We start from the raw sequence: 17148 nt of genomic DNA, 5'->3' as shown, positions 1-17148 counted from the left end.
AATCCCTTTCCTGTCTATTGACTGGGAAAAATAGAGTGCTGAATTTGTGTAATCTTTTAATGGGAACAAACTAGTGCAAATGGTGTAAAGCATCTGGTTATTTGAAACAGGACATCTATTCAGAAGGCTTTGTGGCAAGAGATGACTCTAATATACTCAGCCCAAAAGATCACGTAGAACAGAATGCACCTCATTAGAGAATAACATAATTCCTGAGAAATGATTTAAATGAATTAAATTCCTAGATAGATATAGTCTGATTTTAAAGTACACTGAAATAAAGGAATGATAACTGAAGAGGTAGAACCATCTAAAATGATTAATTCATTCCCCTATATAGAAGTGAATGTGAATTCTAACTACTTTTCCAATCGAGGAGAATATTAATTATAATAATAATTGTCGTCTTCATAAATATAATCCTCGTTGTAATAATGGCTCATCCACATCTAGAGGAGTGACTCATATTAGTGTAATGGTTTCGGAGCAGAAACTTAAGACCCGGCTCATTATTTATAGATCTTTTCTCGCCCATCTGTTTCCTATTTTTCCATAACAAGACTGCTTCAGCAGCACAGCCTGCCAGCACAGGAGACCCCACCTGCTCCAGATAGGGCAAGACTGGAACAGCTGTGCACCCGCCAGAGTCCAGCTGATCCCGCAGCCTCACATTGCACACTTTCCTTTAATAATAAAACTTAAAGGGGCAGACACTGAGCATGGTTATCCCTGCAGGGATTACAAACTATCAAGTAAAGTGGGGATTCAAGTAAATCCTGATTGCATAGCATCTAATCAGAAATACAGGGCAATTCCTAAATTACATCGATTGTGTTGTGCACAAGTCCAAAGGGTGCAAAAAGGATCCTTTAAAGTAAATCTAAACAACACTCTGAGGCTGATAATTGTTCTCTTGAGAAATTGATTAAAAGATGTTTGTAACAAAATGCTGGAAATACTACTTAAAATTACCAATAATTATTCAAAATGATCCCCTCTTTGAGCTGAACATTTACCAATGGATTGATAACGATGCATCTTGACATTTTGCAGTGTTGGCACTTCAGAGCAATCAAGCTGCAGATGGACCTCTTCCGTCTATTTAGGTTAAAGGTGATTGCTTCCATGCTTTCCAAACATACACTTGGTTCTGTGGGGTCTGGTCTGTGTGAACTCCAATTACAGAGTGCAAGACTAGGGCGGAGGCAAGGTCTGTGATCTTATAGCTTAGAAAATACAAGAAATACAGAGTAAGTAGCAATTAGTCTCTAGATAACCCAAGGATGTAGTTCATACCACACAAGCATAGGTGGGCCAATTGACCTTCCCTCAGTTTCTGACTTTCTAATGTTCTTATGTTACTTCCATTTCTCAGTACTTCTGATTCATTATTAAGATTTCTGTTCAGGATTTGTTCTGTATGGATAATTATTATATTAGGTTCCACCATAGAGAATCGTGCAAAACACATAATAGGATACAGAAGACATAATAAATCCACACAAGAAAAAGATTTGTGATTCTCCTATCATGACAAATATGAGTTGACAATACATTAATATTATAAATCTTATGTCCTTACATTTAAACTGACCAGTTTCAGAGTTTGTCTCAAAACTCAAAACTTGAATCTTTGTGACATTTATAGAAAATCACATTTGCTGATATGGGGATGAGAAGAAACAGTAAACGAAAACATATATTTGCTCACTTCAGGAAATAATAGAAAGAATGGATGATTTTTCTTCTTTTTTTTCAAGCAGTGAAACATTTTGCTCTCTGATTTTGGCATGTCAGTCTCTGGGATACAGTGGTGCCTACAGCATTGTGCAGCTTTAAGTAATGTATACGGTTGATCGTCTAACTGCCCTCAGGGACGAATATTCTACTATGAGCCTCTGCTGAGTTCGATTTTCATATAATGAATAAAAAACCCAACATCCACGATCATCACTCCTTCCCTAACCTCTGCAATTGCTCTATATCCTGAATTAAACGCTGTCTGACATTTCACTGTGTAGCTGCCAGCTGCAGTGTTTTCTGAAGTGGCCTTTGCGGTGTGTCAGGTTTATTATCAGTTCAAGTCGATGTTTCCGCACTTCCCTGTCCATACAGACAGCCCACACGTTGCTGAATTGAAGAGTGTGGCCCGACATGGACGTAGCCTTGGCAGGTTATTACTGATCCAGGAAGAATTATGCCATAACTCCTGCATTACACAAACACTTCAGCGGTTTTATTGGATCAAAACTTAATGGCCCTTGTTGAGATCGCTTGGAAATGAGAGCTTTCTGTTTGGAAATTCAGTACAGCAGTTTCTCTTTCTTTCTCTCTTCTCTTTCATTCTGCTACTGGTAATATAAGCTGTCTTCATTTGGTTGGTCTAGGAGTCTTTTTAACCTGGAAGCAGTGGGAACGCAAATACTTAAGGGGAAAAAAGCCTCTCTTCATTTCTCATTTACGTGATTGTTAATTGTTTTTGAAGGTTTTGTTCACATCAAGGTCATTATTCCCACATGCGATTTAATATAAAAGCAATTACCACAAATAAAATAAAAAAACTACAATTGTTTCAGTATCATTTAAGTATGATTACAAAATCTGTACCAGAAAAATATTAATTATAAAGAGCTCATTATATGAAAATAATCTAAAAAGTTCAATTTAAGGACTCAATCACCCCATTAAGACTGCAGAAATACCAACAGTGATTTATTTTGCGGTATGAAAAAAGGTTTCCAAGCAAAGGTCATCACATATCAAATGATCTCATTTAGAATTCCCAAACATTATATTTATGTCTTATATATGTTGAATCAACAGATACTAGATGTTACGTGTTTGAGTAATTGTTTACCGTCTGCATTTCAATGTTATTTCAGTCCTTTGTTGTATAACCTACTGTGAACTGTATGATTCATGTTTGTTTTGGCTTAGAATAGTACATGTCATGATAAGGATCTATTCCAGTAAAACATCTGAAAAGACTTCTGCAGCTTGATTGACACATAATGTACAGTGGTATCTCCAATAGGGTTGCACAAAGTAAAAAGTCCACACCAGATCTTTAGCCATTGTAACACTAATTAACTTCTCCACTTCACTACCTCTACTTCACATTCAGACAATCACACAGAAAACATACAAATTGCTATGCAACATGAAATACATTAATTAAAGTGCAGGTGAGATGTACTGTTTCCCACAATGACTGTAGGTATAAATAAACTGGAATACTGACAAGCCTGGTTCTCACTTCAAAGTGGGATGATTCTTGGCTTGAAGATACATTTTAATGCATGTTTTAAAACAGTGCTGAGTACTTAGTATTCCACTCAGTTGTACAAACTCATGCTTGCACTGAAAGAACATTTTCTGACTGTTAAACTGGCCCCAGATAAATGTGTGTAGTCTATTAACCTTTGATTGACTGGCATATTCCCTGTGTGTCCTAAGAGCTAAAAGGCATCTAGCTGCATTGGTAGAATATGTGGTTGGTTATATTTTTGGTAGTAAATACCACTACTACTACTACTACTACTACTACTACTACTAATAATAATAATAATAATAATAATAATAATAATAATAATAATACAAATATTCAACACATGTTCCTAGTACACAATGAAGAAGTGAAGCTCACATTGGTGCTTAATTTTATGTATTTGTATGGTTAAATGTGCCAGGGGTTCCATATTTCAAACACAAGCAAAATGATTATTATCAAAGCTCACATAAGGCCGAGATTGTGCACAAGATCATTTCAATAATTAAATCATTTTAAATGTGTATTAAGTTGTTCAGTCTTTGAAAGGGAAGGGTTTCTCAGGCATAACAGTTCTTTGGTAAGTGATTGAGTTTGCCTCGTATAACTGTCTGTCCCCTCAGTATGAAGACTAGCTTCTACTTGATATTGGATATGGCACTTGGGTTGAAACGGCCAACCTTTCAGAAGTACTCTGTCAGTAAGAGCTGCCAAGCTGGTGACCTGTAAATTCTGCTGCTAGTCTGCATTGTACTTGGCCGGTGCCCAAAGAAGGCATGTCAGGCAACACAATATTTATCCAAATCCTGGATGCTTTATTTCAGGAACTAGATGTTCTTAAGACATCAATATTTAGCACACACTGTAAATGGAAAAAAGTAATAGAGTATTCAGAACCAAAACTGTGTTATATTACTTACATATAAATGTCAACAGGTACTATATTTCACTTTCAGTGCTCTTCAGAATTATGAAAAACTGAAGGTGAAACTTTATCTAAAATTGTCATGAGTAAACAAAATAAGCTATTGATGGCTTTATTAACATTACTCAAGTACTTGGGAGATCTCAGTAAATGAACCACAATTACAGCACCATATTTTAAAGTCACACTTCAGAAGAGAAAAAAAATCCTATTAACATTGTGTAAAAGTTACTGTTTTTCTATATCTATATCCTTCAAGTTTTTGATTGCATATGTACTTTACATTCTCTCACTTTCTATTCGAATATATATACACTTGTTATATGAAAGTTAACTTTGCAGACCGCTTGTTCATTTACCAATAACATGTCCTCCACAGTAATGAGGGAAAGAGCATATTAGGTAAGTGGACCATTGCTGAACAATGTTGGCAATCACTGATTTATAGCAACACTGAGGATGAAAATGTTGGTTGGGACAACAGTTACACTGCCACAAAAACAGCTGCAAAGACGGTGTATAAACCCTACAACAGCGACAGAACCCGGTCCACTGCTGTTGCCATCCCGAAGCTGGGTGACAAGAAGGTGGTGTGGTGGGGTAGTGCATCCTGCCATCACCTTCACCAGGTCTTCAGAGGATATTAATAGACGAGCCTACCTCAATTAGGGTTTGATTGGTGTTACCTAAATGTCTATATACCCTTCCACTTGACAGAAAATCAAAAACAAAAAATCAAGTAAAAACATGTTCATGTTGGGCAACTAAACTTTCAGACATTTGTCTTGTACATGTTTCTATAAATTGTCTTTGGCATTTTTTATTTGGTTCTTGAATCAAATTACATCTCTGATCAAAGTGCAGGGGAAATATTTCAATTTCTTTTCTTTGAAATCACCCACAAGAGATTTACTAAAATATCCCCCGACAATGGATAGCTTGTTTTTTTAACCTTATATTAATGTCAAGAACATGCTGTACGTCCCTGTTTAGATAACCTTCGACCTAAGCTTTCACAATCGGAAAAAGCTGAGGACGCAATGAGGGTATAATTGAGAGTGTTTGCAAGCTTATGAAATAAATAAAGCAACCATACATCTTTGTCTTTGCTGTCTTCTAAAATTGTTTTAGTAATTACTTACTTTTAAACTAGTTAACTATTTCTGCAATGTCAATTATATCAGACAAGTCAACATTTAAAAAACATGTGTAGGCCTATGCATATATAAAAATAAGACAAGATACTAGCATAAGACCTATTCAAAAATAAACATGTCAGTAACTGCTGAGAGCCTAGGCTACTATTTTAATATTTTCACAGATATTTTGTGTTGTTAATTTCTTTAATCATCATATTACATTAATTTATATTTTCCCGAAGACTATTTAGAAAAGCCTGCAAAAAAAAAAAAAAAAAAAAGATAGCTTATAATTAAACATTTGTGGATCACACAATCTTGACTAAATACAAAAAAGCAATTGGTTTCATAGTCCTACAAACTGTTATTATTATTTTGTATTAATTACATTTAGACCTCATATACAAGTGCATTAAAACCCAGGACAATTATAAATCAAGCATAATACCACTACAGAATAAACATTACAAAAGTGCACAGGTAAAATATAGTTCACATAAAATTAACATCCTAGTTCATATAGGTAATAGCTGACAGAGACTCAATACATAGAGCATTGACAGCATAGCTGCAGCAAAACAGCGTCCGAAAACTTTGGAGGACCCGCGAAAGGGTTAATACACCCCACCATAAACGGACACAAGTTACTGTACATTTGCTAGTTTAAGGATGAGGATAAAAGTGCTCCCTCCTGTGGCTGCACTGACCCAGAAATGAGTTTGATTCACAGAGTCCTTCCTCCATAACAAGTCGTCAGTCACAGTGTTTGTGTGTGTGAAGGAGAGCTACAATCTGCGGCTGCATGAACTCATAAACTAGCACCATTTCTCCCGTAGAAACACCGCCGCCACGGCCAGCCATTGCTGTAGGTACGGTCGCATTTCTCGTTTATTGGGTCGGATTGGACGTTGCAAACACGGCTCGCTTGCTTTTCGAGCCCCTTCGGTGGGAGTTTGGGAGGCGAGAGCAGCTTTATTTCACGCCGAAGGTCGCTGCCTGGTGGAAATAATATAGTACGTCATTAATATGGCGCCAAAAGCTCCAGTTCAGAGATAGAGAGCCAGCGACTGGGTCCCAGAGAGTCACGTTTTGTGGACCAGAAAATACAAAAAGTTAGCTGGGTTTAAAAGGGATGGGGTTCAAGAGCAGTGTAGTTGTTCCACCTGGCCAGGGACCAGACGCTTGTATTGTAATAGCCTGCAGTTTCAGCACTGAACGGGACAGATAACTGCACCGTATGTTATAACCACATGTACGCTTTGCTTCTTTAAACGTGTCAATGTGCGAGTATGGGTCGTGTGTGGGGTGTCAGTGGACGTGTTTTGATGGCCGGACTTGGGGGGTGGCAGGTTTCCCACAGGGGACGGCGTGGGACGCGGCTGCAGGGGCACCACATGTCCGGGGTGGGGGGTGTATTTTGAAACGGTCGTGTCAGTAGGGGGGGGGGGGGGCTGTGCAAGTGGTAGCATGTCCGTGGAAAAGATGCTGCAAAGCGGGGAAGTCGGACTCCCCTCAAGTGCACCGGCGTGTGGGTGAGAGCATCCCCGGCGCTGTCACCCGCCGCCCCGCCGCCGCCGCACTACACGTGGCGGTAGTACGGGCTGCACGGCACTGCGAGTGAGCACCGAGCAGGTATGCTTTCTGCGTTACAACTGGTGTTTCAGTGAGAGGAAACTTTTCTCTCTCTCTCTCTCTCTCTCCATTTTGCAAGGCACGGTGTAGCTCTTGTGAAACAGTTGAAATGTGACCAGCGTGGTGGGGGGGCACCTGTATGGGATGAACCGTGTTTACGGCGACAACTGCAGTCCGCTTGTATCCGCTTTAAAACGCCCGTCCTGGCCCCCGGAGGCGTGGCCCGGTGCCGTGTGCAGCAGGTGCAACAGTAGCGTCAAATCAATCAATCAATCAATCACTCACTCAATCACTCAATCGACGAAGGCAGAGATGGCCGGTGTGCATGCTGCAAAAGACGCGTCTGCAAACCCAACTTTGATCCGTGGCTGATCTGATAGTGTTTGTTTCTAGTGAAGTGCGTTTTTTTGGCCGCGGCGGTCTTGCGTTTACTTGCATTGACCATTGTGTGTTGTTGGCATTCAAACTTGTTTCTTTTTCAATGCATGACGTGCGGAAGCTGTGCCATGCGGTGCGGTGCTGCACAATCATCTACCACAGTCAAAAGGGGTTTTTTTACTATTTTGGGAGGAAACATCCAAATGCTGTTTTGTTTGCGTAGATGAGAGCATTTCAGCCCGCAAAAGAGCGGTGCATGTTTCTCCCTAAAGGGGGCCTTCCCTGGGTTTGAACTGTGTGTGTGTGTGTGTGTGTGTGTGTGTGTGTGTGTTTCTTTCTTTCTTTGCTGGCTGCAGATCGATATGCTGGGGGGTGGGGGTGGTGGCTAAGTCATTGTATGCAGAGTCACTGAGGGTAATTGTGTTTGACAGTTACATAATCATTTTAATTTATTCTTTAGATAGTTTCGCTGGAGTGCAAGGCGACGCGTATGCTTGGTCTTTTCAGGAAAGCAGTTGTGCTTTGTGGCATCGGGACTCTCATTGGGAGCCCATGCGTTTTGGGCACATGAGCTGCATAAATGAAGCGGGCAGTGTGTACAACCGGGCACAACATGTGGCGTATGATGACGTGGGTGGGGGGGGCAGACCTCCTTATGTAACACGTTTCTTGGCGCTTTCTTTACGTTGCTGCAGCCCTCAAGGTAACAACTGTAGTGTTGATGTGAAAAAAGCAGTTTTACATGATGCATCTCAGTATGTGAAGCTGTTAGGACCCACTGCTAAATCATGTTTGAATTGCTGCACTTTCGTAGGAGTGCAGCCAGACACGCTCGTTTATCTGTGATGATCTTGGGTAAGTCCCTGGGGGTTTTAATTTGATCATGGCTATGGAATTAATCTCCTGTGTTTCTTGTTTTTTTTCCTCACCTGGAGGTTATCCAGCTGGCTTATTCTATGATCACAGATTTGTAAGGTGCAGCGGTTAATGATTTTGTTTCAGGGGAATGAATGTAGTGAATGGGAAGGGTTTTGCTCATAGTTTAAGATACCCAGCTGTTCAGAGAATAATGGGGAAATATTCTGATTGTCCCCATGTACAGTATTGTTCACCTGATCCTAAATTCAGTCAGACCCAAATTACCACCAAGTTGAGTTGTCTGATTGAATTTAGGATGCTTGTTATATAACAGCTGTCAGTCACTTCACACATGCCCCAATTATTTTAGCATTACAAGTAGTTCCTTGAATAGATTTTCTCCGTCTGTTTATTTATGTCAACAATATGGATGAGAGCAAGTGTACTAGCACATATCAAGTGGAGTTTATGTCACCCTAGTTCCCAGTTGGTTGTTCTGGCAGATCATTTCAGTCCAGTTGAAAATTGATATGTGATCATGCAGTTCCAGATCTTCCCAGTAGTTGATTTGCAATGTTTTGAGCAGAATGCTTCAGATAATTTGGATCACAGAAAGGAGACTGTATCAAATGACAACATAGATAAAAGCCTGTAGCTTACTCAGATATATCTTGGAAATGGATTGACTGTATGATCGTTGAGTGCGATTGCAGACACAACTGACGAATGTGATTCATTCAATATAACCACTGGAAACAACATTCAGGATTGAAGCTGAGGAGCCCCGGGGTATTGGGTGAACAGAGGCGTATGATTGTAATGGGTAGAGCCAGGTCTTTTCATTCTTTCTTTTCATCTTTCATGTAGTTTTTTTTTTTTTTTTAAATACATTTTTTTTAATGTAATTTGAAAAACTAACTAATCACAAAAGAAACCTTGGTGTCTGGCTCTTCTGCTATTGGAGACAGGATGGAGTTGTCTGCCTTGCTTTTGAATTTTAAGGACACAGAGGCATTGAGAAGTTACACTGTTTGTGATAACCTTTCACTAATTTACTTATTTTCATACAGAAATATGCTTTGACTATACAGGATTTATGATCGATTTTCTGTAAAGACACCGAAGAACTGTATTGACACAGATGTGCGATCCTGCTTTTCCAACTGCAGACAAAAACGGTGCTTTCTTGTCAGTCTTCTCAATTGTCCAAGAATATAGGAGTTTATTTTTGTATTTTGCTCCATGCATCTCGGGGATCTGAGACCAAAGTACAAAATTGCGCTGTAGTCGCCCGAAAATCACCCATTTAGGCTGCTTAATGGTAATGTCTTCTTTGCTTAAATTCAGGTGCTGATAGACACTTGTTGTATCAAAGTATTCCTTTATTTTTGTGCAGAAAAAAATTAAATGGCCTTTCTTTAAAAGACTGTGAAATAGTTTTTGGTGCTGCAGAAAATATTACAATTACACCACCCGTGCTGGAGAGTTGAAATGAATAATGAAATAACAAAAAAGAAAGGGATGTATAGCCATGAAAATGTGTGCCCTCTTGAAGGATTCGCAAAAAAGAGAATCTCTTATGAGCTGTATAAAAATGGCTCAAGATGAACAGCTCTGCTGCCACGTGGAATAATTCTGAGAAGATCAGAGTGGTTTTCATTATTCCAAAGAGATTAGAGTGTGTGCGCTCCTTGCAGAGGTGCTCTTACACAAAGTGTGGGTGAATAACTAAGCACATTGCTCTTCTCGCATAAGCATTTATTACCGGTCTGAGAATAGAAATGAGCGCTCGTGTGTAGGTATGGGACTGCTTTAAACTTTGATGATCATTGCATGATAGATATTGCTTCTCAAGCATTTACTGGCTTTTCATTATGTTGAAATAATATTTCTATATCAACAGATCATGTACCTTAGTATTTTTTTTAATGAAATATATGTGTATATGTGAACCTCAGATTGAATTCTTAAAATGTATATTCTATTTTTTTGTTTCTTTTTTAGGCCTAGCAGTTCACTTTGGTGCAGTGTATGTTACACCCTGAATGAAAATGGAAAGCAATTGGTGATCTTTGAACTGTATTTGTGTGCAGGTGCTCTTGCAATGCAATGCAGAGACTGAAGTTTCTCGCTTGTATTTGCAGTGGAGGGAATCTGTGTTGTGGCCTTATCAAAGCTGATGGAAATTTGCAGCTCCACCTGTTGACAGTGTGAGCTCTATTTTGGTATTACTTTTGTTTGGTCTCTGGTTCATCAAGAGCTTGTGATGTCATGGCTCTGGGCTGGGCTCACAGGGGCGCAGAATCCAGTGGCATTCTTCAAAGGCTGTAGCAGTGGAAGCAAGTGCTAGACTGAATGTTTTATAACTAACTTGCTGCTAGTTTATTGTGTACACCCGTTGAGTCCCGTTTTGTGTTTTGCTCCTCATGTTTTATGGGAGTAGTGTGAAGACTTGTAGCAGAGAATCCTAATCCAAATCATAAGACTGAAGGTACATGTGTTGTGAATGAGAAGTTAATTGGTTATATAAAGTGTCCCAAAAACGTACTTGTACATCTGACATACTTTTTGTTTTGCCATCACAGATTTGTTTATTGTATTTATTTCTCAAATTATTTATTTCGAACTGGGTGGCTCAGTTGGCTGCAGGCCGTTGTGGTTTGAGGTCTGTCTGCGCCCTCCGGTATGATGTTCGCCTGTCTGTTGCATCCCATGGCATTGTTTCATGTGACAGGCATTGCAGTGGAACCTGAAAAAGGGTGAAATACAGTGAGGGGAAAAAAGTATTTGATCCCCTGCTGATTTTGTACATTTGCCCACTGACAAAGAAATGATCAGTCTATAATTTTAATGGTAGGTTTTTTTAACCGTGAGAGACAGAATAACAGCAAAAAAATCCAGAAAAAAAACGCATTTCAAAAAAGTTATAAATTGATTTGCATGTTAATGAGGGAAATAAGTATTAGATCCCCTATCAATCAGCAAGATTTCTGGCTCCCAGGTGTCTTTTATACAGGTAACGAGCTGAGATTAGGAGCACTCTCTTAAAGGGAGTGCTCCTAATCTCAGCTCGTTACCTGTATAAAAGACACCTGTCCACAGAAGCAATCAATCAATCAGATTCCAAACTCTCCACCATGGCCAAGACCAAAGAGCTGTCCAAGGATGTCAGGGACAAGATTGTAGACCTACACAAGGCTGGAATGGGCTACAAGACCATCGCCAAGCAGCTTGGTGAGAAGGTGACAACAGTTGGTGCGATTATTCGCAAATGGAAGAAACACAAAATAACTGTCAGTCTCCCTCAGTCTGGGGCTCCGTGCAAGATCTCACCTCGTGGAGTTTCAATGATCATGAGAACGGTGAGGAATCAGCCCAGAACTACACGGGAGGATCTTGTTAATGATCTCAAGGCAGCTGGGACCATAGTCACCAAGAAAACAATTGGTAACACACTACGCCGTGAAGGACTGAAATCCTGCAGTGCCTGTAAGGTCCCCCTGCTCAAGAAAGCACATGTACAGGCCCGTCTGAAGTTTGCCAATGAACATCTGAATGATTCAGAGGAGAACTGGGTGAAAGTGTTGTGGTCGGATGAGACCAAAATCGAGCTCTTTGTCATCAACTCAACTCGCCGTGTTTGGAGGAGGAGGAATGACCCCAAGAACACCATCCCCACCGTCAAACATGGAGGTGGAAACATTATGCTTTGGGGGTGTTTTTCTGCTAAGGGGACAGGACAACTTCACCGCATCAAAGGGACGATGGACGGGGCCATGTACCGTCAAATCTTGGGTGAGAACCTCCTTCCCTCAGCCAGGTCATTGAAAATGGGTCGTGGATGGGTATTCCAGCATGACAATGACCCAAAACACACAGCCAAGGCAACAAAGGAGTGGCTCAAGAAGAAGCACATTAAGGTCCTGGAGTGGCCTAGCCAGTCTCCAGACCTTAATCCCATAGACAATCTGTGGAGGGAGCTGAAGGTTCGAGTTGCCAAACGTCAGCCTCGAAACCTTAATGACTTGGAGAGGATCTGCAAAGAGGAGTGGGACAAAATCCCTCCTGAGATGTGTGCAAACCTGGTGGCCAACTACAAGAAACGTCTGACCTCTGTGATTGCCAACAAGGGTTTTGCCACCAAGTACTAAGTCGAAGGGGTCAAATACTTATTTCCCTCATTAACATACAAATCAATGTATAACTTTTTTGAAATGCGTTTTTCTGGATTTTTTTGTTGTTATTCTGTCTCTCACTGTTAAAATACACCTACCATTCAAATTATAGACTGATCATTTGTTTGTCAGTGGGCAAACGTACAAAATTAGCAGGGGATCAAATACTTTTTTTCCCCCACTGTACTTGATTTCTGAAGAATAGGAAAAAAGTTAATACTAGAATATCAAAGGTGCACCTTAAACAGCACCTGTCATGGACATATTGTCATGGATTCCCAAAGCACAAAGTTTTTAGCACATAATTTTGCAGAGCAATTATAATCGTTATCATTATTTATGTTTTCATTGAGTGATTCGTTGTTGTGTCGGCCTAACGCATCTGTTTGACCACGTATACATGTGAAGCTTTTTTTTTTTCCTGTCTGGGTAAGCAATAGCTTAGAAATCCTGTCTCTTAGCAGTTAGCCTTGAAAACACTTTCCAGCTAGTGTGTTGTTAGCAGTTTATAATCAGTTTACACTTATCTACATCTCTAATAAACAGATATCTTGTGTTTTGACAGCCGTATAGATAGTCCATCTGTGTTTTTGTTTTGTTCATAATAAACACAATCTGCCAATGTAAGTTCAAGACATTCTGGCCTCCTATGAAGGCCTTCTTCCCCAAAGAGAGCAGTTATATTTTAAGATGATGGTACCTTGTATATTAAAATACAAGTTCAGAATCTTGTCACCTTGTGTATAAATGTCATTATGGTTAAAGTATAAGAAAGTAATGAGATGATTAGAGCAAACTATTTAGTCTACACAGTTGATAGTTCACAAGGCTGAGATTTATTTCACAGTTCATGTCAGGTAACCTGATCTTCACAGCCAACCTTTTAATTCCTCATAATTCTTTAGTGAGCTAAGAGCCCTGATAAGGACAGCAAAATGGCAATAAATGTATGCAAATTTTTATATCATGAGATAAAGAGTAGAATTTAATACTAAAAAAAGTTTCACACTCGAAATGCATACACATGTGAATCGTGTCTGGTGAACACAACTCCGTTCTCTGTGGTTCCTTTTCCACAAACGTAGTGGTAAATCGCCCACAAAACCACAAATCCCATTGACTGCAGTATTGGTGGAACTTCTACAGAGATTATGGAAGTAGATACTCTATTCAGCGTGCTGATAATGAGGGAGCATTAAGTGAAAGGTTATAGGCCCCGGTTAGAAAACAGTTTTCTGCCTCTCCTCATTCAGGTATCTCTTTTCACTCTGCTGTCCTGGTGATTATCTGTCCAGCACAGAGTGGATTCCCTGCCGCTGCTTCTGATTGGATTGACGGTATAATCTGTAAATCACGAATCGCCCAGAAATACCCTTGCTCCTAAGCTGTTGTAAATAAGATCCTATGTGATATCTCAAGCACGTTTGCCCCTTTTAAATGTGTTGTAATATCGCACTGGGATAAAACTGCACCTATTGTACTGGAGGCATGAGAATGAAGTTTTGCATTTGATAGTATGATGCACATTTTCTATGGTATGTGAAAGTATTATGTTTGAAGTTTTTGAATGAAAGAAACAAATACTATCAGGTTTTATTTTAAGCCATTGAACCAAGGAACATGATTGTGTAACAGTGTACATTGCATTCAGAGACACCCAAATGTATCAATTTCTGGTGAGATGTAGTAGTAGAATACTTTTTCTTTCAAGCAATCTTCAAGACCTTTATATATTCAAGATTCAAGACTCTCTAGTAAGTGACTTCTGTTTTTAGCAGTGAAGGATGGTAAAATTGATATCTAATAGGCATAAAATGTGTAAATTCATCAACAAAACAGCATAAGCAAACAAAAAATACACTGTTAATACACATGGCAGTTTATCAGTGAAAAGTTCAGAACACTACTTACACTAGACTTCGCAACCTGTCAAACATGCAGTCCATTCATTTTGCCAGTTCAACCCAGAAATGGAGAAAGTCTGAGAGGAAAGGGAGTTGTCCGCTGTCTAAAAGCAGAGAACTAATCTTCTGATGAGATGTGTTGTCAAAAAACCTCCTTCACACTAGACATCTTGGGGCATTAGTGCAGACAAGCAATGTATGAAATGCTTCCTTAACATATGTTCCACTTTAACAGACGGGTAGAAATTATAGACTGCAGTTTTAAGCACTTTCCTTCCTGATGGACTGAAAAAATTCAGTAGCCCATTTTTCTGTCAGTGTCACTGCTTCTTTGCAATTATGTTAACTAATTGTTTAACAGTTAGTTGAAAGCAAATATGTGGGAATGAATAATTGTAAAGCAAAATCTCAAGTTTTAGAGAGTTAAGTGGGTATGATTTTGAGGAGAAGGGGGAACCTGACTTCCTTGTTAAAAGGAAAACGATCAAGTAAATTTGTTGATAATGGATCAAATTGCTTCTAACGATTTGTGGATTTCTAAAGATCGGTGTATCTGCTTTAGAGACTTGATTTTAGGTATGCATTTCATCCCAAGCTCCCCAGTCTCCATACTGTAAACTTATACTTTGGCGGTCTTTGACCATTGGCTTACAAACCGAGTGCAAAACAAAAGCAAATAAAATGTTAGTTGATCATTTATCTTACCCTGGCAACTGAGGTGTCTTGGTTTCCATGTGTGCTCTTGGAGGGAAGTGCTCTCCTGTCATAAGAATGACAGCCACTTCATTGTTTAGGCTGAATTTCTCCAAGACCAGACTGAAGAGATTACAGCAGCCTCACTTCAGTCTGGAGAGCTCTGAAAACTCTGACCTTTCCCTAGTATCTCACAACCAGCTGCTACAGGCTTTTAGCGCTGTAGTGTTTACCGTTTCTGGGACTTTCAAGTACCTGCATCATGCTCTTAGAAGGAGGTATGGAGCCTGCTCACTATGAGGTGCTGCTTTTACTCATTTTCACTGTTTTGTGTTTGTTTTGTTCCTGTTTTTCCCCTCCAAAGTTTACACGGGACCTCCTTTTAACTTCTGGACTGAAGACCATGAAACGCACCCGGCTTCCCAGCAGCAGTGAGGATTCTGACAACGGAAGTAAGTGCTGTGTGTGTGTTTATTTTAATTAGTATTCTTCTAAGCCTTAGAAGATATCTTTAACCAAATGCGAATTAATGAGAGAGAGAGCTTTAGGAACTGCTGTATATTTACTGTCCTTCTGTGGGTCGGAAAACGTACAAATGCATGCCCTTTATATAAATAATCATTTAACCTATGTTTTGATTCTTTAATACTTTAAAGAGTATATCAGTTTTTGCATCTTAAATATGATCAAAGTGCTTTCAAGATTACATGTATTAATCAGGTTGTCGTACGTTGTGACGGACTTAATTCCAACTTCTGTGCTAATGTGGTTTGATTCCAGGTTGTATTTTCCTAGCTCAGAGAATTTTCTGAATAGATCTTTGAAAATACATTTCATTATATAGGCCTAGACTTTACCCTGTGTCGATGTTGTTCACATTTGTTTACAAATAGAAATGTCTGTATCCATCTCATCCAATTTGCTGGAGAGGGTCAGCTTGCATTAAACCATCTTACGTGCTGCATTGTCTTGTATAGTCCCAAGCTCTTAGTCGCATGATAAAATCCAGCAGTGGTAGTTTGTGTTGGCTTGTTGACTATAGCTCAGCGTTTACTCTCCAGGAAGGACACATGCACAGGGATAGCTAATCAGTCCTGCTTGTTTGCGCTAACACACACAATCATTCATTTTTATTATTTATTTATTTATTTTTAAAACAGAATATTTACAAAGTGTTCATGAAGTGCAAATGTTTAGCTTTGGAATACTGTCTGTAATGTCATCTCCCATTGATAAAACCAGATGAATGTACTCGGACAACTCCATCTAACTTAAAAACGTCCAACACACAACTTATTTTGTGTTAATTGTGATGTTTTTATTGCTTAAAAGACGTGTTGAAAATGTTTGCTACTAAATTAATAATGTTAGTAGGCAATTTACAATATAAGAACTTAATTGATGTTCAGCAATAATTCCTTCATGTTTTTCATTACTCTGCGGTGTGCATGATTTTCTCAACCTTCTTATTTCATGGCAGACACCTTAATCCAGGGTGAATTAGTTTACACACGGAGTATTACAAAAATAAGTCTACAGTGTGTGTGATCGTTGTCTTCTTTGCAGTGCTGCTACTAAATGAAATGTTACATACAAATAGGAAAACAAAGGAGAGGTAAAGCTAAGAGAGCCAGAAAGAACAGAGGAGTTCCCAGAGAAAGACAAACGGAACAGAGAGAGAGGCATCAGCTTTGGACGTTTAAAGAAATTCAGGCAGGTTAGGGATAGGAGTTCGAAGGTGTCGTGTGTAAACCAGTGGTTTTTGAGGGAAGGGTCAAACCTACAAGACTAGGTTGTTCTCTGGCCGGTGGAGTTCAAGTGGACAAAGTTCAATAGGCCAGCAGTTCTTTGGCAGCCTCAACTGTCAGTTCTCAGCTGGAGCAAAATCCAAAATACTATTCATTGCAAAATCATGACTTGTATGTATAATGATCGGATAGATATTAATTTTTTTTCACGTAATTATTTATTATAACTTTCAAATTCTGAAGCTCAATATTTATTGAGAATTGTGCAGTTGTGCATACCTCTTGCAATTTCTCATCTTTGGCTTCTCCCACAGAATTTCCAAACAAACTTTAAGAAATCAATCTTTGACTGTTTCTTTTGTAAAATGGCGTGATATATATTATTACAAATTCATATTACTTGTATATTATTGGTATTATGATTGTTT

General features: G+C 39.2%; 1 protein-coding gene across 2 annotated transcripts in view; it reads left to right on the top strand.

Moving 5' to 3' along the window:
- Positions 1-6060: 6060 nt before the first annotated feature.
- The window catches only part of jade1 (jade family PHD finger 1), a 36446-nt gene continuing 25358 nt past the window's right edge, over positions 6061-17148 (top strand). Inside the window, exons 1-2 of one of the 2 annotated variants that reach the window (XM_066720157.1) lie at positions 6061-6197; positions 15337-15424. In XM_066720157.1, coding sequence (XP_066576254.1) covers positions 15376-15424 — 49 coding nt within the window. In that variant the 5' untranslated portion in view covers positions 6061-6197; positions 15337-15375. Of the gene's footprint in view, positions 6202-15336; positions 15425-17148 lie in introns of both variants that reach the window. The other variant, XM_066720156.1, reaches the window with a different exon arrangement.

This window comes from Amia ocellicauda, chromosome 13, assembly GCF_036373705.1.
Source record: "Amia ocellicauda isolate fAmiCal2 chromosome 13, fAmiCal2.hap1, whole genome shotgun sequence".
In the NCBI taxonomy this organism is placed as follows: Eukaryota; Metazoa; Chordata; class Actinopteri; order Amiiformes; family Amiidae; genus Amia; species Amia ocellicauda.
This window is presented reverse-complemented; position numbering and strand designations above follow the sequence as displayed.